Source organism: Schistocerca gregaria, chromosome 7 (genome assembly GCF_023897955.1).
Source record: "Schistocerca gregaria isolate iqSchGreg1 chromosome 7, iqSchGreg1.2, whole genome shotgun sequence".
NCBI lineage: Eukaryota > Metazoa > Arthropoda > Insecta > Orthoptera > Acrididae > Schistocerca > Schistocerca gregaria.
The window spans coordinates 413364156-413389947 of record NC_064926.1 but is presented as its reverse complement, the minus strand read 5'-3'; the positions used below and the strand labels follow the sequence as shown (position 1 = coordinate 413389947).

At 40.3% G+C, this 25792-nt stretch overlaps 1 protein-coding gene across 1 annotated transcript in view; it reads left to right on the top strand.

Moving 5' to 3' along the window:
- Window positions 1–25792, top strand: part of LOC126281969 (uncharacterized) — a 46360-nt gene that overhangs the window by 6547 nt on the left and 14021 nt on the right. The window contains exons 2-3 of the mRNA XM_049981344.1: window positions 1819–1963; window positions 13500–13714. Coding sequence (XP_049837301.1) covers window positions 1826–1963; window positions 13500–13714 — 353 coding nt within the window. The 5' untranslated portion in view covers window positions 1819–1825. The remainder of the gene's footprint in view (window positions 1–1818; window positions 1964–13499; window positions 13715–25792) is intronic.

Here is a 25792-nt window from a genome sequence, read left to right as displayed (position 1 = left end):
GTAGGCCAGGCAATACAGTTCTGTAAAGCAAGCTAGTATTACTTCCACATCACACCTATCATTCACAGCACGCTTTATGTCAGGTGCTTGAAAATCATTTATTTGCCCCTGACTTACACGTCGCTACGTGAAGCATGTCAACAGAGCAGGCTGATAGTACTCAAACAAAAGAAACCTCTTGTACAGGGCGTCCTAAACTTCAGGGTCCAGAATATTGTTTCTTCCACCTGACATATTGACTGCCCTGTTAAACTGGTTGCTTTGGCAAGGTGACAGAGTCCCCCACAAAATATTCCTGTGTTTCAGGGCAACCTGTATGCCAGGGCCTTAAAGTAACATGTCTCTATATGTGTGACTACCCCTATTGGAGCTAGGTAATTATGAACCTCACAGTTTCGGTAATGAAGAGGCCGTTTCTGTGCCGAAGTTGGGTACAATTGATCCAGGGGTTCAGGAGGTGATCCCAGATGTATACACAAACATACTTGCTGCTTTACATATATAACATATTATGTTTATTTTAGACTATGTGAATGAAATTTGAGAAACATATTCGTTCAACAACAGTCTCCATTAACATTTCTATGATACCTATTCAATAAGCCTGACAATACTACCCCAACCTCACAGTAAACATTCTTCCTTCAGAGATTTGCTGTTGGTGATATGAAGTTGTTTGAAGGGAAAAAGCTATATTCATTCATTGAATGCAACAGAAAGTATTGATTCTTATGTTGAGAAAAAGTCTTCTATTACTGTTCTAAAAGGTTTTGGTGCACTGCATCACATATTTGCAGTAGGGTACTACAAAAACTGGTATTCATACTTCAGTTAAACTACTTTTCATGACAAATCACTTCTATTGTCTACAGTAGTATTACAGCACTATCCTATTGTGTTATGAACTGATTAGCAGAAAATACTATCCCCAAACTATTCAAGATACTGGTATGATTAATACCGATACATAGTGTATATCACACTCCTATGCTGTTAACAATAATTAATATTTGTAACAAAATAAATACGCCATGTTATTAAAAACTGACTGTGTTATAAGTCATTAATAGATGTATTTCACTTGGATTCATAATTACTTTCCATTTTGTAATTGATATATTTCATTGGCTTATTGTTCTAACTTTTTTGTTCAAATTAGACAATCTTAATGTTATATTACTCTGTTCCTCCCCTAGGCAGCTTTCAAGAACAAAAGGAAAATCAATAAAATATAAGATAATGGGAAAACTACATCTGAAAAATTCTATGTGACATAAATAGTACAATGATTACTAATGAAGTCGGTAGTAGATAGGCATTACATGAAAATTAGTATACTAAATTAATACATTTTCATTATTACTTCTTTAAATTGTCTCTAGATTGATATAACCTCTGATGTGTGGTACATCTCAAGTTTTCTAGAAGATTAAAATCGTGTGCAAGAACTATATTCCGACAGAAATGTTTGAGGTAATTTGATTTCAGTCAGCTTCTTGTACATCATACGTTAGTGACTGTACAACGTTAAATATGTCGGAACTTCCCTAATTTTTAGTGTTCTGCACTCAAGTACTAGGTCCGCAGCATCTGTATGTAAATACTATCAAATATAACAATTTCACGTTTTGTTTTTGATAAAGGGTTTGTTGCAAACTATTTGCAACAGTTCATAAATAAAACTCTTTTGCAACTATGTATCGTTAGTGAAGATGTGATTCAGGAAATAATTTTTGTATGTAAGATATTGCGCCACGCTTTAATGATATCCATGGAAATATGTTGTTAATCCTCACGGAGGCACTTCTTTTCCTTCAGGCCGAAAATGCACGTGCTGCGATGGGTTACCTTCACCACCACGGCAGTGGTGCTGTCGCTGACTGTAGGTCCTGCTGCTTCTAACGAGAGGAGGTTGTCTCGTCACAGACGATACGCAGTCTTCCCTGAAGGAAGTACCTGGTCGGTAAGGCACTTTCTGTACTATACTAGTAGCTTTGGTGGTGAGTAATAGCATGAGAGTGCAGGTGAGCAATAGCCACGATGAAATAACGCCGCTAAACACTTATGGGACTAAAACATGAGGAGGTACTTCAGTCTGTTTCAACAACCTATTTCTGTGTAACATAAGAGACCCTGCTCTCTATGTTAAGAGATGTAAACTGACGATATCCCGGATTTTCGAAAATGTGTTCCATATTCTGTGAGATTCTGATATGGGCAAAATAAAAATAAAAATCATCTTAACGAGGGCTCAAAATGCATACCTTGAGAGCTTAGAGCAATCAGAATGTGAACATGAGAATGCTCCTTGTACGTGAAAGGTTGCGATTGGTGACGTTTGTTCAAAAAAGCACACGGAAGAAATTTTTACAATTAGGTGCAATCCATCGCACTAGATATTAATTCACGTAATGATAAAAATTGGATTCCTTATCAAAGTGAAAAGTATACATTCCTAGTGAGAATTTATCAAAAACAGGCAAATACCGTTTCGTCCGAGAGAAAGTGCCTTTTTAAACCGATTGTATTAGGTCGCTTTCGACTCCGTTTAGCGTAAATTTTGTAGTTGATTTTAAACTATGTTTTTCGTTAAGCAGGAGACCTGAAACTCTGAAAATAGCTCAGAACTGGATGCCATTCCAATATCAGCTTGCCTTCTTTCCTGATGTGTGACGGAGATTACTTACGACGAGTCACAGACCTGAAACTCTCAACGTAGAAGTGAATAAGACTTCAGTATTAACTCGCTTTATTGTGTGGTATCTGGAAAAAGGTGCTATGTTACCACAATCATTTTGTAAATGATTTAGAGCTTTGAACTCGATGTCAGTGCAGTATTAAATTACTCTCTTCTCTACTGTGTGACGTAGGATACTTATTGTACCACCGGTGTTTACCCTTTTTTCTGTTCCACATGTGAATCTTTCATGGTAAGAGCAGTTGCTGTTAAGACATTGTGAGTACGAGTCCCCCGTTCGTGGTCTTCTCGTGAGATGATTGTGCGAGTACATAGTATATTGGTTGCCTCAGACGAAAATAAACTGAAATAATCCTGAAATTTACCACATGTCTCTGTTGTAATCTCATGGGAGTATTTGAAGTCGACTAAATATTTAACTCACACAAGACTTGTGAATTTTCAAAAAAAAGTGTGTGAAATCTTATGGGACTTAACTGCTAAGTACATAAGTCCCACTACTTAACCTATGGACAAACACACACACACACGCCCGGGGGAGGACTCGAACCTCCGCCGGGACCAGCCGCACAGCCCATGACTGCAGCGCCTTAGACCGCTCGGTTAAACTAGCGCGCCTTGTGAATTTTGAATAGCTGTGAAAGTACCTGTAGACTTTAAAACGTTAAACCTTTGGTCCTCGCTATACCTAATGGAAGCATGAATAGTTCACCTACTTACTATTATCTACTGCATGCTGCGCAAGTTCTTCGTTTTAAATTCTAAAAATAATTTCGTAACTATTAAAAACTCATAAGCAAAAATTATCAACACTATGTGTATGGTGTTAGAAATCTGTATGGGGCTCTGATAAATTGTTTTACACTTCTAGTCCGTTTTGAAGTCGAGTTATGAGAAAAGCTTTCAGTTTAAATAATTATTCGTATTTACTCAGTACAGTCTTTATTCTGAGACTTAGTGGGCAATATTGTCCATTGTGGTGCATGTGGGATGGGTTATCCAGTGCCTCGGCGGTAGTTGAGTAGCTAATTCTAGAGGAATTTGTACTTTATTTAATGTCTAATGATTCCATATATCAATACAGTGGTTGCTGCCATGGTGGATCCAGCGTCATTCGTGACTACATTACGTCCAAATGGTGAAGTGGTCTGCTGCATGCGGTCTGAAACCCGCGCCGGCTTGCGGAAACATCCAAGGGGCCACAGTCGAACTGAGGACCCTAAGAGACGGTTCGATGTGTCAGGTGTTGGCAGTCACTGATTGGCTTTGCTCTGATGAATCCCGCTAGACCCGTAGACATCGCTGTTCAGTGAGGGTACGGAATAGCGGTACGTTTGATCGATAACCGTCCCAGGAGACTGCGCTGGTAGTATACAGGATTTCAGAGAATTTTCCTGGCTGAGCCGAGAATTTATGTGTTCTTCCATCAGCGTTCTCGAATAGGGGAGTTTGACGTACCATCGATTACGAAGTTATTTAGAGACAGAGCATGAAGCTCGATGTAGGAAAGGATGGTGACGGATATCGGCAGTGTGCTACACAAAGTAATCACCCTGGCATTTGTCTGGACTGATTTATGGAAACCACGGGGAACCTAAATCTATATGGTCGGACAGAAATTTAAAACATTGTATTCCTCAATGGAAGTCAAGTGTGCTATCCGCTGCTACAGGGGGCAGGCTCCCGTCGCATACTTGGCTGGGAAATTGCCACACTTTGCTGCACAGCGCAGTTGTGCGGCTTGTCAGTGATGCAGAATGCAGGCCTACTGGTTTTCTAATCACCAGACAAAAGCAGCTAATACTCATCTCACAAAACAGTGCGCAGATGTGACATTTCGACTTACTAGCTGTATCGAAGACGGAAAGAGGTGTCTGTAAACTGTCCTGATACCACAGTTCACAATACGTGAGGCGAACGTGACGTTTCAAAACTAAACCATTCGTTAGAGAGAACTGGAGGTTCACCTTTTTCTTTATTGCAGGATGATTTAACCTCGAAAATAATTATTAATAAATGTGTAAAATTCAGCACTGGTGTGTACCAGGTGTAGAAGTATGAAAACGGAATTAGATTGCGACAATGACACATCTGTGGTTTGAAACCGATCGACAACCTTTTATTCAAAATAATCTCCATTGCTGTTGAGTTCAAATGGCTCTGAGCACTATGGGACTTAACAACTGAGGTCAGCAGTCCCCTAGAACTTAGAACTACTTAAACCTAAATGACCTGAGGGCATCACACACATCGATGTCCGAGGCAGAATTCGAACCTGCGACCGTAGCAGTCTCGCGGTTCCGGACTGAAGCGCCTAGAAACAGTCGTCCACCGCGGCCGTCCCATTGCTGTTTATACCTTTCTCCCATCTCTCCGCAGGATATTTATGCGACGCCAGAAAGTTCTTCTTTTGAAGCGAACCAGTCAGCGAGCAATTTTCGTACATTTTCAACTAACTGAGGTTTTGTTCAGCGGGAGCGTATCCCAGGGATGCGAATACATGATAATCGGACGGAGCCAAGTCTGGAGAATAAGCCGCATGCTCTAGTATTTCCCAAGTGTACGGCTCTATCGTTTTCCTGACCCGTTTACATGTGTGTGATGCGTTATCACGGAGCAATAAAACTTTGCGATGCCTTCTTCCATATTCCTCTCATTTTTCGCAATATTGATCGATTGAAATTGATAATTTGCAATTGGTAGCGATCACTATTAACGGTTTCAGCAGCTTTTAGTAGTTCATAATAGATGCTATCCCTCTGATTCCACTAACACAGAGCATTTTCTTCTTTGCTAAGCGATTTGGTCTTGGAGATGATGTCGATGGTTTGCCTGGATTTACACATGATTTACAACGCTTAGGATCCATTTTTAATCACCTGCCGCTATGCCATGCAGAAAGGACCTTCTTTTGCATTTAGCGAGCTGTATTTCACAAGAGGTCTTTCGATTTGCTCTCTGTCTTTCACTCATTTCATGCGGAAACAATTTTCCCACTTTATGCATCTTTTCCAGAGCTTTCAACCGAAGAGAAACGGCTTCCTGCCTAACATTCAATTGTTATGCGAGTTCCCGTTCAGTTTGAATATCATCTTCAGCCAATAAACCCTGCAATCCCTTGTCTTCGAAATTTTTTGGTGGTTTCCGGCACTCGCTCTTTCTCTCATCACAATCACCACTTCTCAATTTTTTGAACCACTCGAAAGACTGTGTTTTCCCAAGAGCATGCTCGCCGAAAAATCCGACAAGCATTCGGTGCCATTCTTTAGCAGTTTCATTCAAATGACCGCAGAAAGCCAAAGCTGTTTCTAAATCGTAGTTTGTAGGCACAAAAGTCGGCATGTTTATGCGTTTGAAACAGATGCCGACGTAAGGAACTTACATCACTGTGTGCTGACATTCGTCTTCAGACGTGACAGGTAGCAGGTAGCGCTGCAAACGCGGTCTCAGCGGCTTAACCTAGCGACTAGCACCATCCATATGGAAACTCCGGTTTCATACTTCTATACCTGGTATTGGCCTGCGTACGAAAGAATTAATTACGAGACTTGATGAAAAGCTGTGTTAGCTAATTTTCCTAATACGACTTCATCAACATCGAGTGTGAGAAGGATCACTGCTTCACAAGAAAAACCGAGTCAGCACTAACGAAAGTTAACGTATATATTCAAAGTCGTCCATTACGGTTTATTAAAAACACCAGTTTATTTTTAGAAAATAGGAATTCTAGTCTCAGGCGTTGTACTGTAATCAAATATGGTAAACAGCCATTATAACGGACAAATTAAAGAAGCTTTTCATTTAACTTGTATTCGGTTGATATATGCTGCTTCAAAACAACAGCACTTTGAGGGTTTGTCGAAAACGCCTTGGAATTCATACCATTTGTTGTAATAATGTGACGAAGCACTTTATACTGGGGGCTAAAGGTGTACTGCAGTTATAGACATTCTCGAAGTGTCCTAAACGAAGTACTTCCTTAACTTCGTCGACGGCAGAGACTTAGTTATTATTTAATGTATCAGTCTTTTTTTATGCATGTGTCAGCCATGTCTCCGTTGCAGAATTGCGGCTGCGACAATTCTGTATAAAACTCGACTGGTTTTGAAGGCAAGTTGGCAGACTGGAGTGCATAAATTTGTTTTCCACTTCCATTGCTAAACACCTGTCGTGTCGTGCCAATTCGACGGCCCGGGCTCAGCTCTCGATAGTGAAAGAGACTGATTCTTAGTTAGAGGCTGAAAAGGAGCACAACGATGGCAAGTGAGAGATTACTTCAATACAATGTAATGCATCCAACATATGGAACTCTGTCATTCGCTGTTTATCTCATGCCCCTCCACTCTGGATGATGCCAATGACAGAGTATGTCCCTAACCAAATATATTACGGGGCGAGGGGGGGGGGGGGAGGGAGGGTTCACCTACAGATTGTTTCATTAGGGTATACCATCATTATGCAATGTGCCTTTAGAGCAGTGGACACACAGTGGGCAGTGACGCCCGGGCAGTGTATATCTTCTAAAGAATTCTTTAACATTATACGTAATACAAAAATCTGTAGCTACTATAGCCGTGACGCACACGAACGAAATCTACGTAAATAACTACGCGAGTGCTGCAGCGGACGGGAAACTGGTTCTCAGCGCTCGCATTCGACAGCCCTGCAGAGGCTACTTCCCCGCAGCTAGTGGTATTCGCTCTTTAGTTTACAGACAGATACTGAGTCACAAGAAGGAGACGAATGCCACAATGTCATAAACAACAATGCAGAAGGGACCGCCTGCTCCTTCCTCTTTGGATTTAATGTATACAACTTGACAACATGGATACACTGTCGACAAATTTAGGATGTCATCATACTTCTCTGCAGTGTTTCAACATTTCATGGAATCGACTGATAGCCTGTGCTTCACATGATAGTAAATGGTGGCTTCATAAGACCAAAATGACAGCTTGATTGTATTGTGTATTGTGTTCGTCTCCGCCGTAGCCGTCAGTACTACACAACCCCACAACTGGCCACAGCAGTCCACTTACCCAACTGCTGCTCCACACTGAACTGTTGATATTCCAAAAACATCATAATTCTTTAACATAGAACAATTTCCATAGTTCTTCAACAAATTGACGTCATCGATATAGGTCCATATTTGTGTGGATCTGTCTTACGGCCTTTCTTAAAAACGGGAATGACCTGCGCTTTTTTTCCAGTCGTTAGGTACCTTTCGTTCCTCAAGAGATCTACGGTAAGTTACTGCTAGAAAGGGAGCAAGTTCTTCCACATAATCTTATAGGTATCCCATCTGGCCCTAAAGCCTTTCCACTACTAAGCGATTGTAGCTGCTTTTCAATTCCGCGATCGGTTATCTCAGAATATAACATTTCGACGTTCGCACGACAATTGAATGGAGAAACATTGTTACGAACTTCCACGGTGAAACAGCTTCGGAAGACCGAATCCAGTAATTCGGCCGTATCTCTGTTATCTTCCATTTGCAGCCGATATGGTCACTGAGAAAACGATTGGATGATTTTGACCCACTTACTGATTTTACATACGACCAAAATCTCTTAGGGTCTTTACTCAGGTCGGTTAACAACGTCTTACTTTCAAAATCGTTTAACGCTTCCTTCATTGCGCTCCTTACGCTCATTTTAGCTTCCTTCGGCCTATGTTTGTCAGCTACATTTTTACTTCTCTTGAATCTGAGATGAACTGCTCTTTGTCTGGGTAGCGCTTTTCTAACACGGCTATTAAACCAGGATGGATCTTTCCCATCCCTTACAACTTTACTCAGACCATACTTTTCTAGGGAATATTGAACGATGTCTCTGAATTTGTTCTATTTGTTCTCCACATCTACGTCCTCGTCACCAAATATTTGATGCTGACTGCTGATATATTGTGAAATTTATATCGTGTCAGCCCTGCTGAGGAAATGTATCTTCCTATCTTTCTTAACGTTCCTTGTAGGACCCGTCATCATAGATGCTGTCACAGCCTTATGATCACTGATACCTTCCTCTACGTTAATTGATTAGATAAGTTCAGGTCTGTTTCTTGCCAGAAGGTCTAAGACCTTACCCTCGCGAGTTGGCTCTCTAACTATCCGTTGAAGATAATTTTCGGACAAGACATCCAGAACACGATTCCCTTTCTCTGGCACCAGTTATGATGGCATAACACTCACAATCTATACCTGGCAAGTTGAAGTCACCCCATATTACACCGGCATGATCAGGAAAATTACTAATAATGTTCTGCAAGCTCTGTCTGAAGCGCTCTTCGACTACAGAACCTGACCCAGGTTGTCTAGAAAAGCAACCGATCACCATTTTGGACCGTTCTTTGATACACAATTTCAATCAGATTAATTCACATTCAGAATACCTGATAAACTCGCAAGATTTTATCGAATTTTTGTACTGAAAAAAAAAAAAAAAAACGCAGCCACCATTGTCCTTACGACAAATATTCCAGTCTGAACTTCGGATTTCGTTGTCATTAACGTCCGGCTCCAACCAGCTTTGTGTTCCCAATACTACCCATGCATTATAACCTTCAATAAGCGATAATAATTCTGGGACCTTTCCTTGGATGGTCCTGCAGTTTTTAAACTCACATTAATGTTTTCTATATATGATCTGCGAGGACGAAGATTCTATTAGGTCGCTGTGGCAGATTTAACAGGCAAATCGTGTTTGCTACAAAGAGAGAGATCCTGTAACCTAAAAAAGCCCAATGTTGGGGCTACACGTATTCCGCTACACTACCGGCCGCTGTGGCCTAGCGGTTCTAGGCGCTTCAGTCCGGAACCGCGCTGCTGCTACGGTCGCAGGTTCGAATCCTGCCTCGGGCATGGATGTGTGTGATGTCCTTAGGTTAGTTAAGTTTAAGTAGTTCAAAGTCTAGGGGTCTGACGACCTCAGATCTAGAGTCCCTTAGTGCTTAGAGGCATTTGAACCATACGCTACCCTTGTAGCCGCTTCCTGCGTGTAGTACACGCCTAACCTATTACGGGAAACCCTACAGTTCTGTACCCGATAGCGGAGGTCGAGAAATTCGCATCCGATGCCGTCGTAGAGCCGTTTGAGCCTCTGGTTTAGACCTTCCACTCGTCTCCAAAGCAGAAGATCGCTATCAAAACTGGGTACGATGCTGCAAATAGACAGTTTAGCCTGCACCCCGAGTGCGTTGCTAGTTGTCTTCACAAAATCAGCCAGCCGGAGAAAGGAGCCGTGGATGGCCTCAGAACCCAACACCAAATGAGTCACAGGTCTCGTCACTGGCGTCCCAAGAGTCACCCCAGCTTCGAGCATTAGCTAGAAGCTTGTCTACGGTAGTCATCGCAGCTTCCAGCTGTTTACGGACAGCAGCCAACTCTCCTTGTGTCCGCTCACAACAAGCACAGTCTCTAGCCATATCGTACTGTGTATAAAATAGATATAAGGTATCAAATTGCGCTACTGAGTTTGATAATATACCAAAGGATAAGAAAGTAACACTAAAAGTTGGTGTGCAGATTTCCCACTGCACTCTGGGACCGCGAGTTATTAAACAGAAGTAAATCTCTCTACACGGAAAATTTACACTAGGAAAATGCCCTACACAAGAATATTCTCAAGACTTAAGCAAAAACAAAAAATGCGATTAATTCTCTAAGCACTAGTTTACATAGTGAAATACACATGTACAGTTAACTTCTTTCCAGAAGCATGTGAACAGAAAACTAAAACTAAATTAATTTACAGTTTACCACGCAATTTGCTGCTGCTGTTGTGCTGCGCGTTCTCTCGGCTCGGCGGCTGCCGCTACACTGTTATTCTGTTTCTAGTGACTTTGAGCTTCCTGTTTCCTACTGGATCCAGCTGTTTTTCTTAAGTTTCTGTCCTACATATCCCGTTGTTTTCCCCTCAGTGTTTTTGTTAAACTGGAACACAGTCCAGTATTTGTCTTGATCATTTGCCATCCTCTATTCGAGCGACACGCCAACCCGCTGCCATTTCAAGGTATTTATACTTTTCATTATGTCACTGAACTTCGTTCCACATCTCGTATCTACTGCTTCATTTCTGTCTTTCTATGTGTAGCCCAACAATGATCGCTCCATTTCTGTCTGAGCTACAATTAGTAATATAGCAATGAACTCACTTGCCCTGAACTCACTTTATGTCCATTCTCCACAGACGTAAGTTATTACAGGTAGTATACTTTGGTCAAAAACTGTTTTCTTCGGGTCAGTCTAAGTGATGATGTCTTAAACGAACAATCATGATTATAGAATAAAGCGTGTGACCCACAGTTTTTGGAAATCCCACCTGTTGGAGAAATATTAACGTGACCCCACAGGTTTTAGAAGAATTAAATGATTTGATTTGTATTTTATTTAACGTAAGTAATATTGGAAGCACAATAACTGTGTAGTGATCACAATTGAGAATTGTCATTCATCAGAGAACTGAGACGTTTTCTACATTCTGAATAACTACGAAAAAAAAAATTCGCTAATCTTAGGAGGAAAGAGCGCAACTCTGATATTGAAATAGGTTCTTGAGAGTGTTAGAATACTTGAAGTATTTTACAAAATATTACATGAGATGAAAAATTAATTTACAAAGTGGCAAGTAAGTTCTATCTGATAAACAGACAACTAATTGACTTTCCATAGCAGTAGATAATTGGAACACAGCCATGTGATGATTTATAATTATTAATGAATTGGTCGCTGGCTTCAATGGTGGTTCTTAAAGTCCCTTATTGTATTGTTACCATACACGTTTGTTCTTGACGTAGTAAATCGATGATGTTTGTAAAGCGTGACATGCACACTCGTTCTCCACATTACATTTAAATGTAATTAGTAGCCAACATTATACAATGACACGTTAAGGAACGTAAGACAGAAAATATTACTACATTCATATGTTATTTGTGATTATGAATAATTGTAAGTTCATATAATATGACAAAAAATTTAATTACATCCCACGACCACTAGGGGTTCGGCAGCTTGTGACATACAGTATACAAGAAATGCTGTTATGCTGAAAACGCAGTGTTGCAATGTACTTTTGGAATATTTTGCTAATTGAACTGGTGAATCTGAAGAGAGTGCTGGTAGTTCTGACATCGGTTGTGCACTAACGAAATGAAAAACCACCTTTGCGACCAGAGGCTACTTTACTTATAATTACAAGAGAACAATTAGTTCTGTGATGCATTTTTCTATAGGCTACGTATGTTAAAATAGTCGTATAGTTTAGACATGTAATTTAGTTATTAACACACGCTATTTTTCTGCCTTTCACTTATTGTGCTCCCAGGACACTTCGCTATGTGGGGCATTACATCTGTCGTATGCTCCTTGTTGCCACTGTGTCCAGATTTCTTTGTATGTAAAAGATCAGTGAGGAACTCCCAAACAGCTATCGAAATTTACCTGAAACATGCCTTATAACATAACGCATGTAACTGTTGTGAGACTGACTTTAAATTAAGAATCTGGTAATCAAAATCATTGATTATCACGTAAAAGTATTTGAAATAAATAGTTGTAGCTCCGTAGAAAGTTGCTTTTGAGATGTACCATTTTTTTATTTCTTCATGGTTTGTAGTGTTGGACACCTGTGTCCATTTTCGAACCATCCGTATCGTAAATGTGACGAATAGAGGCGATAGCCCTTGTACCAAAACTCCCCCTGCAGTGAAGACGAATGTGGCACTATGTTACACTCAAAAACAGTAGACACTATATAAATAACAGTAGTGTATATTCTGTTGTTGCGTCTGACATGGTGCCGCATTGATCATCACTGTGGCACAGGTCTCCGAACCCAGCCACCGCAAGGAAATAAAAAGAGAGACTTCACATTGCAATTTACAATGGAACTACAAGAATTTACTTCAATTATAAGACAAGTTTCTGACCTATTTTTCATCTGCAGCCTGCTGAAAGTTCGTAAAATTATTGACTGAAACCGTGTCTTTGGCGGTAACGTTATAAGAAATCAGGAGCCAAATGTACATTCAATTTTTTTCTTAATCGCTTTCTTAAACAAACGCAAGAATGACTGAGAGTGATGTTAACTTTTATTTTCTTTAATACTGAAAAATAAGTACGGACCACAGTTAGCTTAGAAACGATTCGTTTTGTATTTTGAGTGACAATGAAAAGAAAAGCAGTTTTTCTTTCAGAAGAATTGTTAGAAATGTTATCGAACTTCGTGAAAATAAATGACTGTCTGTTCTAATGAACGTAATAACTTATCATAATTATGCACAAAATGGCGTTTGAAATGATCATGAACGAAACGAAAAGCTTCCTAATTTAAATATTACGCTTTCACTGTAAAAACTTACATTTCATTGTTAGTTGGAAATTAAAAGTTTTCTTCAAAAAGACGAAATCTTAATGGAAGACATATTTTTAGACTATGTTATGTGTATTTAAACTACACATGATATTAACTCACGTTGAATGATAAAGCTCAACGACAACAGGCGTCTATCAAGCGATACGGAAGAAATATCTCATTTCGCATTGATTTGTAGGATATACAATTAACTACTTAACACGTTAAGATAATGTTAATTGTCACAAAGTTCTCACAGATGACTAAGTGCCGGTAGTTACGCGCAATTTGCTATTACATGGATACTGGTCTGCATTAATAAATTTTTTCAATTTCGTTGTGACGTCACAACCTGATTAAAAATTATGTTCCCTTCTCACGCCGTCTAATAGCTCAAGACCTGTTGAAGCTATAAGCTAGATTTGCTGAGCGCTCTCTCTTTTCAGATAGCGTGGTGTCTGTCCGTCCAAGCACTCACTGGGGAGTACAGCATTTACACAGAGGGCTTCGCGTGGGCGGCGGCCTATGAACTCCCAAACAGCACCTTCGTGGAGCAGACGTATCTTAAAAAGAAGAAAAACAAGTATCTGTTGCCAGCACCAGGTATCTTTCGTCGTCACCGCAGGGATCTGTACAAGACAATGGAAAAAGTCATAGAAAGGTAGGTGGCCACAGCAATAATGTCTGTATCGAAACATAAATTTCTGGTTTTTCGTTGACAGCTTTTTGAAGTACAACACCATGTGCACTATACTGCTATACGAGGAGGCGACTTTGATGTAGGTGTGTGTAATTACTTCTTTAGATTAGCACAACTACGCTTGTCGTAGAGCTTTATGGCTCCTTTCTTGCTTGCATTAAGACACATTTGCGACTAATCAGCTTTTCTAAGATCTAGTCAGTAATATAATATATATAAATAATATAATACATTAATTCTCGTTAAGTTACTATCAGCTGCTTGATGGATATATCCTATGAATGTGCTCACGACTCTCGGACTCTCACTATGGAAGTATTACCCCTTAGGTTCAAACACCTAATTTCTCTATGGGTACTTCCTGAAGGCTAAAAGTTACACTTTTACCATTTATTGGAACTTGTTTTGACTGAAGAATAGTAGATACTCTTAATCTTCCCGAAGAGAAAAGAGAGTTAGATGCATGTTGTTCCTCCTCTGTTTATTGAGTCAAGTAGCTACTCCAGCTTTGGAATGTACTGATAAGTATAATGTATGTCCTGCTGTTACTTTTGTTTTTCAATTTCTAGCGTCTTTCCCAGTACTACGAAGTATTCGCCTACGGTTTCAGTGACAGTCTAGTTTTTCCTCAAGTCGCTGCTATTTTAACCTAATCTAACACGATGGAAGACCATCCAAAATGTAGTCCTGCTCTTGATTGTACTGCTATTTATTAATTTATTTACTTTTTATATTCATTCCTTATCCGTTCCGCTGTAGAGTACATACTGACTGCTGCTGCTTCTCATTTTAGGAAATTATGAAAACATTATTAACACAAATGATACACGTCTTATGATGATGGTGGTCTTGGCCCTTTTGCTTCCAAGGGGGTCCTGATAGTGATTTAGGTGTCGGAGCTGACATTAAAATGGGCATGTCCAGGCCACGAACTAGTCAGTATACAAAAACCAAACTCGACCCCGATTGCTCAGAATGTAGAGATCGAATATTACGACTTCAGGTAACTTGAGCCCAAACAAGAACCCTGAATAAATATTAAGACAGAGAAACAAATACCGAATTCCAGGTCCATAACAGCTAGACAGTGGTTGAACCCGACAATCAGAGGAACGAAGAATCAACCGACAGGAGAGGAACTGCTGATCCAGTAATGTGCTGAGATGGGTAACATTACCACCCATGTAATCTACTGGGACTGAAGAATGCAAAATTACACGTAATGCAAATAATACCGCCATCATTCTTCTAAATTGTTTCCTTATCTCTGGAGTGACGGGATGTTAACATGAGAATTACTGGTTACTTAAATCTTGGCAGATAGTGAGGGGGAAGTTTTCAATCAAAAGCATGATTTATGAATGTTCTACAGATTCATTTTATTTCTTTAACTCTTTTTCAGCTTACAATGCTGTCATCAGACATTAACTGATTGTTTTATTTTTTATTTATTTATTTATTTATTTAACCTGTCAAGATTAGGGCCATCAGGCACTCTCTCTTATATCTAACCAGGCATTCTACTTATTTTACAGTCATATGTTTTAGTAGGCATGTTAAACTACATCTAATACAAAAAGTGAGATAAACAATTAGGAGGGTACACCTCGAAAAATACATTATTGAAGAGAAAGATTTTAGATAGGAGTTCTGGCAGCAGGGAGTATGAGGGAGACTCATGGTGAAGGAAGGAGAAGAATAGAGAGACATGATGAAACATAATTAAGGAAAATATAAAGGAAAAGGAGACTGCGTGGCTAATAGAGATAGATGAAGAGGAAGGCATCTCAGTAGCAAGATAGGAGAAGCTAGCTTTGCTATTTGACAGATGAGAGGATTGGCCTTGCACATTAATTTTGTGGAGAATTTTATGCGGATGATAGTAGGAAATGCTTCAACTTCTTCTTAAAAGCAACAGGAGATTGAATTTTCCTCAAGGTAAGGGGCAGTTTGTTCCAGAGGCGGACAGCGGCAACTGAGAAGGAGTTTGGTTCAAATGGCTCTGAGCACTATGGGACTCAACTGCTGTGGTCATTAGTCCTCTAGAACTTAGAACTACTTAAACCTAACTAACCTAAGGACATCACACACATCCATGCCCGAGGCAGGATTCGAACCTGCGACCGTAGCAGTCGCACGGTTCCGGACTGCGCGCCTAGAACCGCGAGACCACCGCGGAGAAGGAGTTTGCAAAAGTTTTTGTTTTGTGAGTGGGCACAGTTAGGATACCAGATAAGAGTGACCTCGTGTTTCGATTATGATGGCATGACAGGTTTTTAATCGCTGAAGCTAGGTACTGGGGTACTTGCACGATGAGGAGTCGGTGAAGTAGACATAGAGTGTGGTAGTCACGCAGTTTGTCCGGCCGCAGCCACCCTAGCTCGGAGTATGACGCTCTAACATGATCATATCGGCGAATGTTGCAGGTGTAACGAACACAGGCATTCATGGTTAGCTCTAGCCGTCTTTTGTTTTCACTACTCATGCCCTGTTGAATCACATCACAATAGTGGAGGTTCGGTAGAACGAGTGCTGGCGTTTCAAGTCCTGTGGGAATATGTTCCGAAACTTTTTGAGAGCAGAGAGACAAGATGACGTCTTTCGGCACACTGCGACTGTATTCTCTGCCCATTTGAGATGCTCGTCCAAAGTTACACCTAAGTTCTTCACTGTTTTCTGATATGGTATTGGAGTACCTTCGAGCAGAATAGGAGGTAGCCGTTCGCGGAAATCTGAACTTATTAATTTCTGATGGGCTATTAAGATTACTTGCGTCTTTTTTGCATTTAATTTAAGCCCCAGGTTTTTCGGCCATGTCACTACTAAAGACAGATCATCATTCATCAGAGCGATTGCAGTGTTTACGTCTTCAGGTCTGACGCTTAGGTAGAGCTGGAGGTCGTCGGCATAGAAATGATGTTTACAGGAGGACAAAACCGACGAAATATCGTTGACATATAAAGAAAACAAAAGTGGTCCTAAGACTGATCCTTGTGGCACTCCGAAGAAACATGTTTCCAGGAAGATTTTTCATTTGCGCAAACAACACATTGCTGTCTGTCTTTTAAGTAGCTTTCAAACCATCTCATTGCACTATCAGAGAAATTAAGCTGTTGCATTTTTCTGAGTAATATGTCAAAGTTAACAGTGTCAAAAGCTTTGCTGAAGTCCAGTAGCGTCAATATTTTTGCCTTTCGATTGTCGATGGCATATTTCAGGTCATCAATTACTTTAATTAGAGCAGTGTTTGTGCTGTGATGTTTACGGAAACCGGATTGAAATTTGTCATATAGACTGAATTCAGTAGTCGTCAAAGAGGATTCTGTAAGGTCAAAAAGTTCTGAAAACGGTACCTTAAAATATATTACACAGAAATACTGAGATGCAAAGATGGGGTAAATGTTATCCTAGACAGAGCAATAGTAACGTAGTCCTTAGCGTTAATCAGAAAAAATATAAAGGGAAGAAAAATTGCTAATTTTGAGACTAAAGATCGAGAAAGCAGTGTGTATATGTGTGCATATTTGTATGAGTCTTTGGACGGGTATGTAGGTGTGAGTTTTAGCGGAAGTAAGTGCATGCAAAGATGAGGTCGAAGAGGATGAAGAAAACATGAGCACACAAGTACCCCTGATTGAAGAAAAGATGTATATGTGACACAACTACCTAAAGGTGTATAACACAATTTCTATTAAATTACATCTACATTTACAGCTACGTGATTACTCTGATATTCACAAAAAGGGCATGGCAGAGGGTTCAATGAACCACCTTCAAGCTGTCTCTTTACCCTTCCACTCTCTAACGGCGCGCAGGAAAAACGAGCACTTAAAGTTTTTGCTGTTCGTCCTGATTTTTCTTATTTTTTCATGATGATCATTCCTCGCAACGTAGGTGGGTGCCAATAGTATTCACAATCGGAGGAGAAAACTGGTTATGTATATTTCATGAGATGATCCCATCGCAACAAAAAACGCCAATGTTTTAATGATTGCCACTCCATTTTACGTATCATGTCTGTGGCACTATCTCCCCTATTTCGATATAATACAAAACAATCCGCCGTTCTTTGTACTTTTCCGATTTCATCCGTCAGTCCCACTTAATGCGGATCCCACACCGTACAGCAATACTCCAAAATAGGACGGACAAGCGTGGTGTAAGCAGTCTCTTTCGTATACCATCTTTGGTTTGTTCTGCCCACAACGTTATCTATGTGATCGTTCCACTTTAAGGTATTTCGAATTGTAATCCCTACGTATTTAGTTGAATTTACAGCCTTCCGGAGGCGATATTCCATAGGCACGTAGTTTGGTTAGAAAACGCTTGTGCGGAACGGTGTGGAAAGCCTTCTGGAAATCTAAAAGTATGGAAAGAATATACCTTCTCTGTCGATAGCACTTATTATTTCATGAGTATAAAGAGGTAGTTGTGTTTCACAGGAACGATGTTTCCTGAATCCGTACTGGCTATATGTCAATAAATCGTTTTCATCGAGGTAATTCATAATGTTCGGACACACTATATGTTCCAAAACTCTACAGCATATCGGCGTTAGTGATATGGGCCTGTCATTCAGCGGATTAGTCCTATTTCCCTTTTCGTGTGCCAGCCGGAGTGGCCGTGCGGTTATAGGCGCTACAGTGTGGAGACGAGCGACCGCTATGGCCGCAGGTTCGAATCCTGCCTCGGGCACGGATCTGTGTGAAGTCCTTAGGCTAGTTAGGATTAATTACTTCTAAGTTCTAGGCGACTGATGACCTCAGTAGTTAAGTCGCATAGTGCTCAGAGCCATTTGAACCATTTGAACCTTTTCGAGTATTCGAGTATATGTATAACGATATTCAGAATTACAGAAATGGAAGTCAATCACGAATCAAATAAATAATAGGGGCAGGAAAGCAAAGACGAAATTGCTGCACGAAAAATGTGAAGAAATCGAGAAACAAAAGATTGCCAAAAGGACTGACTCATCATGCGTGAAAGTCAAAACAACATTCGGTGAAATTAAAAGCAAGGAGGGTAATATTAAGACGGCAATGGTAAGTCTGCTATTAAATGCAGAGTTGAAAGCAGATAGATAGAAAGAGCACACCGATGGCCTCTGTGAAAGGGATAATTTCTCTTATGACGTGATGGAAGAATCAAATCCAGTGGATAGGGCAGAGATAGAGGTTCCAGTGTCAGAATCAGAACTTAAAATTACTTTAGAATACTTAGAATCAAACGAGGGAGAAAAGATACTTATCAGTCCATCAGATTTTAGAAAATAATTTGGGGGAAGTGGCAAGAAAACTTCAACTCACGTTCATGATCATGATGATGCTGATGATGTTTGTTTTGTGGGGAGCTCAACTGCGCGGTCATCAGCGCCTGTACACATTCGCAATCTGTAAACAGTTCAATCTAGACACCTTCACGAATGATGAGGTCGTCACAAACACCCAGTCCCCGGGCAGAGAAAATCCCCAACCTGGCCGACAATCGAAACCAAGACCCCGTTATCCAGAGGTAACAACGCTAGCCGCTATACCACGAGCTGTGGACTAGTCACGTTCATGAATAGAGTGCAAGAGACTGGGGATCTACCATTATAAATTCAGATAAACATCATCTTCATGATTCTGAAGACAGCAACAGCCGACAAATGCGAGAATTATCTCACAATCAGCTTAATAGCTCCTGGACCCAAGTTGATGACAAAAATGATATACAGAAGAATGGAAAAGAAAACTGTGTACCTGTTAGATGGCAATCAGTTTGGCTTTAGGAAAGGTAAAGGCACCAGAGAAGCAGTTCTGAAAATGCGGTTGATAATGGGAAGTAGACGAAAGAAAAATCGAGGCAAGTTCTTTGGATTTGTTGATCTGGAGAAAGCTTCTGACAACGAGAAATGCTGCTAGATGTTCGAAATTTTGGAAAGAAATAGGGGTAAGGTATGGGGAAAGACGGATGTACAAGACTCTGGAGGGAACCATAAGACTGGAAGACCTAGAACTATGTGCTCGGATTAAGAAGGATGTACTCCTTTGCCGCCACTTTACAAACTGTACATCGAAGAAGCAATGACGGTAAAAAAGGATGATTCAAGAATAGGATTAAAATTCAGCGTGAAAGGGAACCAATGATAAGATTTTCTGATGACAGTGTCAGCCTGAGCCAAAATAAAAGAGATTTACAGAATGTACTGAATGGCAGGAACAGTATAATGAGTGCCAATCATGGATTGAAAGTAATTCGAAGAAAGAAGATAGTCACGAGGAATACCAGAAATGAGGACAGCGAAAAATTTATCATAATTGTTATACAAGTATACGTTACCTAATTCTGCTACCTAGGCAGCAAAGTAACCCATAAAACACGGTGAAAGAAGGACATTAAAAGTATACTAGCAATAGTAGAAAGGGTATTCCTAGCAAAGAGAAATTTATAGGTATCAAACATAGGTATTAATTTGAGGAAAGAAATTTCCGAGGATGTGTATTTGAAACACAGAATTGAATAGTAGCAAGAAATTGTACGTGGGAAAATGTGGACGGCAGAGAATCGAACAATTTGAGATCAGGTGCTACAGAAGAATGTTGAAAATTAGTTGGAAAGAGAAAATAAGGTACGAGCAGGTTGTCTACACAATCGGTGACGAAAGGAACGTATGGAAACCGCCGACAAGAAGAAGGGACCAAATGATGGGACATCTGTTAAGACATCAGGGAATAACATCCATGGTGCCAGAGGGAGCTGTACAATGTAAAAATTGCAGAAGACAGAGATTGGAATACAGCCAACAAATAACTGAAATGTAGGTTGCAAGTATTACTTTGAGATGAAAAGTTTGGCTCAGGATAGAAATTCTTGGTGGGTCGCATCAAACCTTTCAGAAGACAGATGACTCAAAAAAGTACAATTTACCTTTCTTCTCTTTATTAATTGCTGTTTATGACCTTTACGTAATATTTTGCAACGTTAGTAGTTCTCCAAATACATGCATCTCCATGCTGAGATATGTGTGTAAATAGAATGTTACAAAATTTTCACAGTGCATTATTTAACATCAAATATACCCGTAGCGAATATTAACTGTTTAAAGAATTACTGCGATATCCCGTGTTAAACAATTTCCGCAAAGTATTATTTGACAAATACATACTTGGTGAGAATCAAATATTCCACAAAGTATGTCGTAGTACTGTTTTTACCGCAATGCATAATTAACTACAAATACGCTATTTTTGGGACTTTAAATACTAAACAAGTACCATAACGAGATATTAAAATAAAAACATACTAGCTACATACCAAATCTATGTCATCGCAACTGTATTAGTATTGCAACGTTATACTGCATGTGTCAAATAAGGGAGAGTTGTCCTAAAGGCAGAAATACAGCAATATGTTGCTGTCAGGTCATATCTGCAAAATTATGGCAAATATTCATAAAATTCATGATGTTAGAGCATATGAGAATGCAGTGTGTGGTGAAGGTTCAGCCATGTTACTATTAGAAGCAATTAAAATTGTTTCTTTCGAAGACCATGCAGTCCACAATCGGGAAGGCATTCAGTCAAAACTGCCGTGAGCATTGAAAAAATCATCCAACCGACTCACCACGTTAAAGATGGCCGTTGGATAAAGTACCGTGTCCTGCTCTGTGATGAGGTCCGTTACTACCGGCTGCGGAAGGAATCATTGACCATTCAAGGCCGTCTTGAAGAGACCGAAGGCGTGATTATCACCTGGTGAGACATCAGCACTATAGGGCGCGTTGTCGTGTGTCTTCCACTGAAGGTGGCGTAATTTGAGGCCGGCGACCGGCGACTAGAGTCGAATCGCGACCAACACAGTACTTGGCTCATCGTTTCACAACGGTAATTTTCGACAGGCATGCTATCCCCTACACATTAACTTACCACAACATGATATTTAAACAAAGAACTTTTGCTACATACTAAATGTCTCTAATATTATGTTGATCGTCTTTTCGACATATTTATTCAGCAGGAAGCAGTATGTTGTTTGACTCTTGTACGAATTTGTTCTCGCTGATCTTCAACAGCAGAGCACATCACGATGTAGAACGCATTTCTTATAGAGTTTGCCACCTGAATTGGCTGCATATCTCCTTCCCACATTCACGCTACCTAACGAACTTGTAAAGAAACGTGTTACCATTCACTGGAAATTATCTATTTCCTCCTATCTGATACAGATTCCATAACGAAGAGTAATATTCAAGTACTGGTCGAACGACAGTTTCGTAAGGTACTTCCTTTGCCGATGGACTACATTTCCTGAAGACTCTTCCACTGAATAACAGTGTGGCATCCGTCTTACTCGTGATTAATTAAATTTGGTCGTTTCACTTGAAATCACTCCACCTGCATACTTCCAGATGTTTTAAGGAAGCAATTGTTTCCAGTGACTGTTCTGCAATTTTGAAATCATACAGTAAAGGGTATTCTTGTCCACATACTCGCAATTCGTTATAGTCGTTAATGTTGAGGGTCAATAGCAACTCCCTTCACCAAGTGTCTAGTCTAATATACGCTCACATTTTGTTCATTAGGCGGTAGTGAGAAGTGCATAGATTCCTTTCTGGAAGTCGAGGAACATTGCATTTACCTGGGAGCGTCCATCTACTGTTCATGTGTCTTGTTGTCGAACAGGCCGAACAGGGTTCCACACAATAAGTTGGAATGCTTAATACAACAAGCAGTGCATTATTTAATTAACAGCAAATATGGACTTGCTAAGCATCAGCTCTGAGTAATCCCTGCGTAATTAATTTATGACGCCATAATATTAAAAATCAATGACACAGATAATCAGATATACAAGCATCTTTGTCTATTTACATTGTTCTGACTAAACGCTTCAAGAAGATGCATCTAATGCTTGACTCAACAGATGTCACATATTGATATAAATAAAACAAATGCTACCCACCAAGTGCTGGACCGAGCGAGGTGGCGCAGTGGTTAGCACACTGGACTCGCATTCGGGAGAACGACGGTTCAATCCCGCGTCCGGCCATCTGATTTAGGTTTGACGTGATTTCCCTAAATCGCTCCAGGCAAATGCCGGGATGGTTCCTTTGAAAGGGCACCGCCGACTTCCTTCCCTAACCCGATGAGACCGATGACGTCGCTGTTTGGTCTCTTCCCCCAACCAACCCAATCCCAACCCAACCAAGTGCTGGTTCTAAATCAAGCTGCTGCCGTCTCCCCACAGCTGCAGATGCTGTCTTGTGTACGCTGTATGCTGTCCGCCCCGTCACTTCTGTCTGAGAAAGAAGCCCAACACCTAGTTACACAAATTATAAGAATAGTCCAGGCTACGTAGATTTACCGCAGCCTCAAAACATAGCAAATCATAGATGTTGGTTGGCAGTAAAAATCATTTTGATAGTGATTTTTATCCCTCTTTAAACTTCCTTAGTGAGGTCGATCTTCGCTATTCATTTCTGTCACATAGATTCTGATTTCATGTAGCCGTTTTCAAGTGGGAAATCTTTTTCTCGCTGTTCTCATCATCGACAAATCTCTTGCACAGCGCATTTTCATTTATCCGAAAAGGTGGCGCTTTCCGTAGAAGATCACCATTACTTCTTTACGAGTCACTAAAGTGGTCTCAAAACATTTTTCAGGATATTCCTCTCCCATTTCTTCGGTTCCTCATATCTTGGTTAAACTGTAACGCAATGTTGCAGCCTAGTTCCACACTTTCTTCCAATCTCCCGTCACTTTCTCAAGAAGTAAATTAAAAAGATAGACTCCGTTTTGGCCTCGGAAACTTTTGAATAACTCTCCTAAAAATTTACCTTCACAATATCAGCCAATGTGTGTTTCTTGTTTTATCATCTTGTTCCAACTCTTACAATACGGAACACAGTATTCTCTTAACAGAGTCACGAACTTTATCACTTCCGGAAACACATCAACATAAGGTGTCGACTTACCTGTTTTGTCTGAGTCTATACTCTATTGAGTACCGCACGTAACAGTGAACACTCCCAGCAGTTTTTGGCGTCTATTTCACCTCCTTGCTACATTATTACTATTATTATTTTCCTATGTCTTTATATTCTTCTTTTGGCGTTCATTTCGTGAATCGATACTGAGGAAATTTAGAGAACCAACATTTGAGGCTGACTGCAGTACCATTTTACTGCCATCAACTTACATTTCGCGGAAAGACCAAAAAGATAAGATAAGAGAGATTAGGGCTCGTACAGAGGCATATAGGAATTCATTTTTCCCTCGTTCTGTTTGGGAATGGAACAGGGAGTGATGATGATAGTTGTGGTACGAGGTACTCTCCGCCACGCACCGTTTGGTGGATTGTGGAGTATGTATGTAGATACCAAATTTTAAATTTTGTGGTAAGCTCTTATGGGACCAAACTGTTGGTGTCATCGATCCCTTAGCTTACACACTACTTATTCTAACCTAAACTAACTTACGCTACGGACAACACACACACCCATGCCCGAGGGAGGACTCGAACCTCCGACCAGAGGAGCCTCGCAAACCTTGAAAAGATGCCCTTGACCGCGCAGTTATCAAGCACTGCGTAATACCAAACAAACAGCCCTTCATCTGAAGGCCCGACTACCATGAGCGATTGTCTGAGATGTCATTCCTTGGCTGTCATCTGCAGTATCCATAGAGCACAGCAGTACGTCGTCGATATTCTACGCCCCTTTCTATTGCTCTTCAAGGCTATGGGCTTATATTTGAGCAAGATAATGAACGTCCTGAGCACGCCAAAGTTTCTGCCGCCTGTATTCGTGCTCCCTACACCCTACTTTTCTCAACAAGGTGCCTGTTTCTCTTCCCTGCTGATAACATTTGGAGCATTACGAACAAGGCCTTCCAATCATCTCTGCATGTTCACGATGTATCGCTCAAATTGGACACGATATGGCACAATATCCCTCAAAAGGACATTTAACAACACTAGTAATCAATGCCAATCCGAATAACTGCTTGCATAAGGACCAGAGATTGACAACCTTGTTATTGACCTGATCAGTTTATTCTGCTCTTTTCTTCAATAAATTATTCATTTTTTCTGATGTTGAATGGTTGTCTCTCTGTACATCTGCATCATATCAATTGATTTCGGTTCCACTCGGATAATTCCTGAATTCCTTAGAAGTGCACTGTTATTTTTTTAAGAATGTATGTAGTTATGGGAACAATCGGTAGACACAGAAAATGAACCTATTACACTTGTTTCGTGTTTCTCTTTCGCCACCAACACTTCCTCAACATCTAATCGCATCTAGTGGTTCTCATTTTTATCGGGTGCACGTATTATCGCCTATAATTTGGAAAGATAAGAAATGCTAGAGTTCGTTTCGTAGAAGAATGGTAATTTTCTTTTCTTTTTGGTGTTGCATTTAATATGTGTAATACGAGAAAGCAGAGGACTGTTCGTTATTAGTGATTTGTCGTTTTTCGTAAGCAGTGTCTGGTACTGCAAAACGTTAGCTTGCCACAAATGCTTACACTAAGCCAAACAAACGAAAATGTCAAATCTTACCTTCGACTTTATCCTACGTCTGATAATATTATGATTACTTCGTGTACAAGACGAAATATGCAACGCTCTTTTCAGTTAGGGTATATCACAGTTCATTTACACAAGGCGTGAATGTAGTAAAAGCAATTATAAATTAGTGTCCATGATTGGAATGTTCCAAATTGAGCAACAAAATCTAGATGAAATGGAAATTTTCAGATACATTGGGTCCGAATACAGAGGGATGGTGGAAGAGCTGTAATTCAAGGGATGATGGAAATTGGAGGACCGCGCGACTGCTACGGTCGCAGATTCGAATCCTGCCTCGGGCATGGATGTGTGTGATGTCCTTAGGTTAGTTAGGTTTAAGTAGTTCTAAGTTCTGGGGGACTGATGACCACGGATGTTAAGTCCCATAGTGCTCAGAGCTATTTGAACCATTTTTTGAAGTTGGAGGACAAACAATGTAAGGCCAGCGTGAAGGCAAAGATTTAGAAGACTGTCACAGACACATAC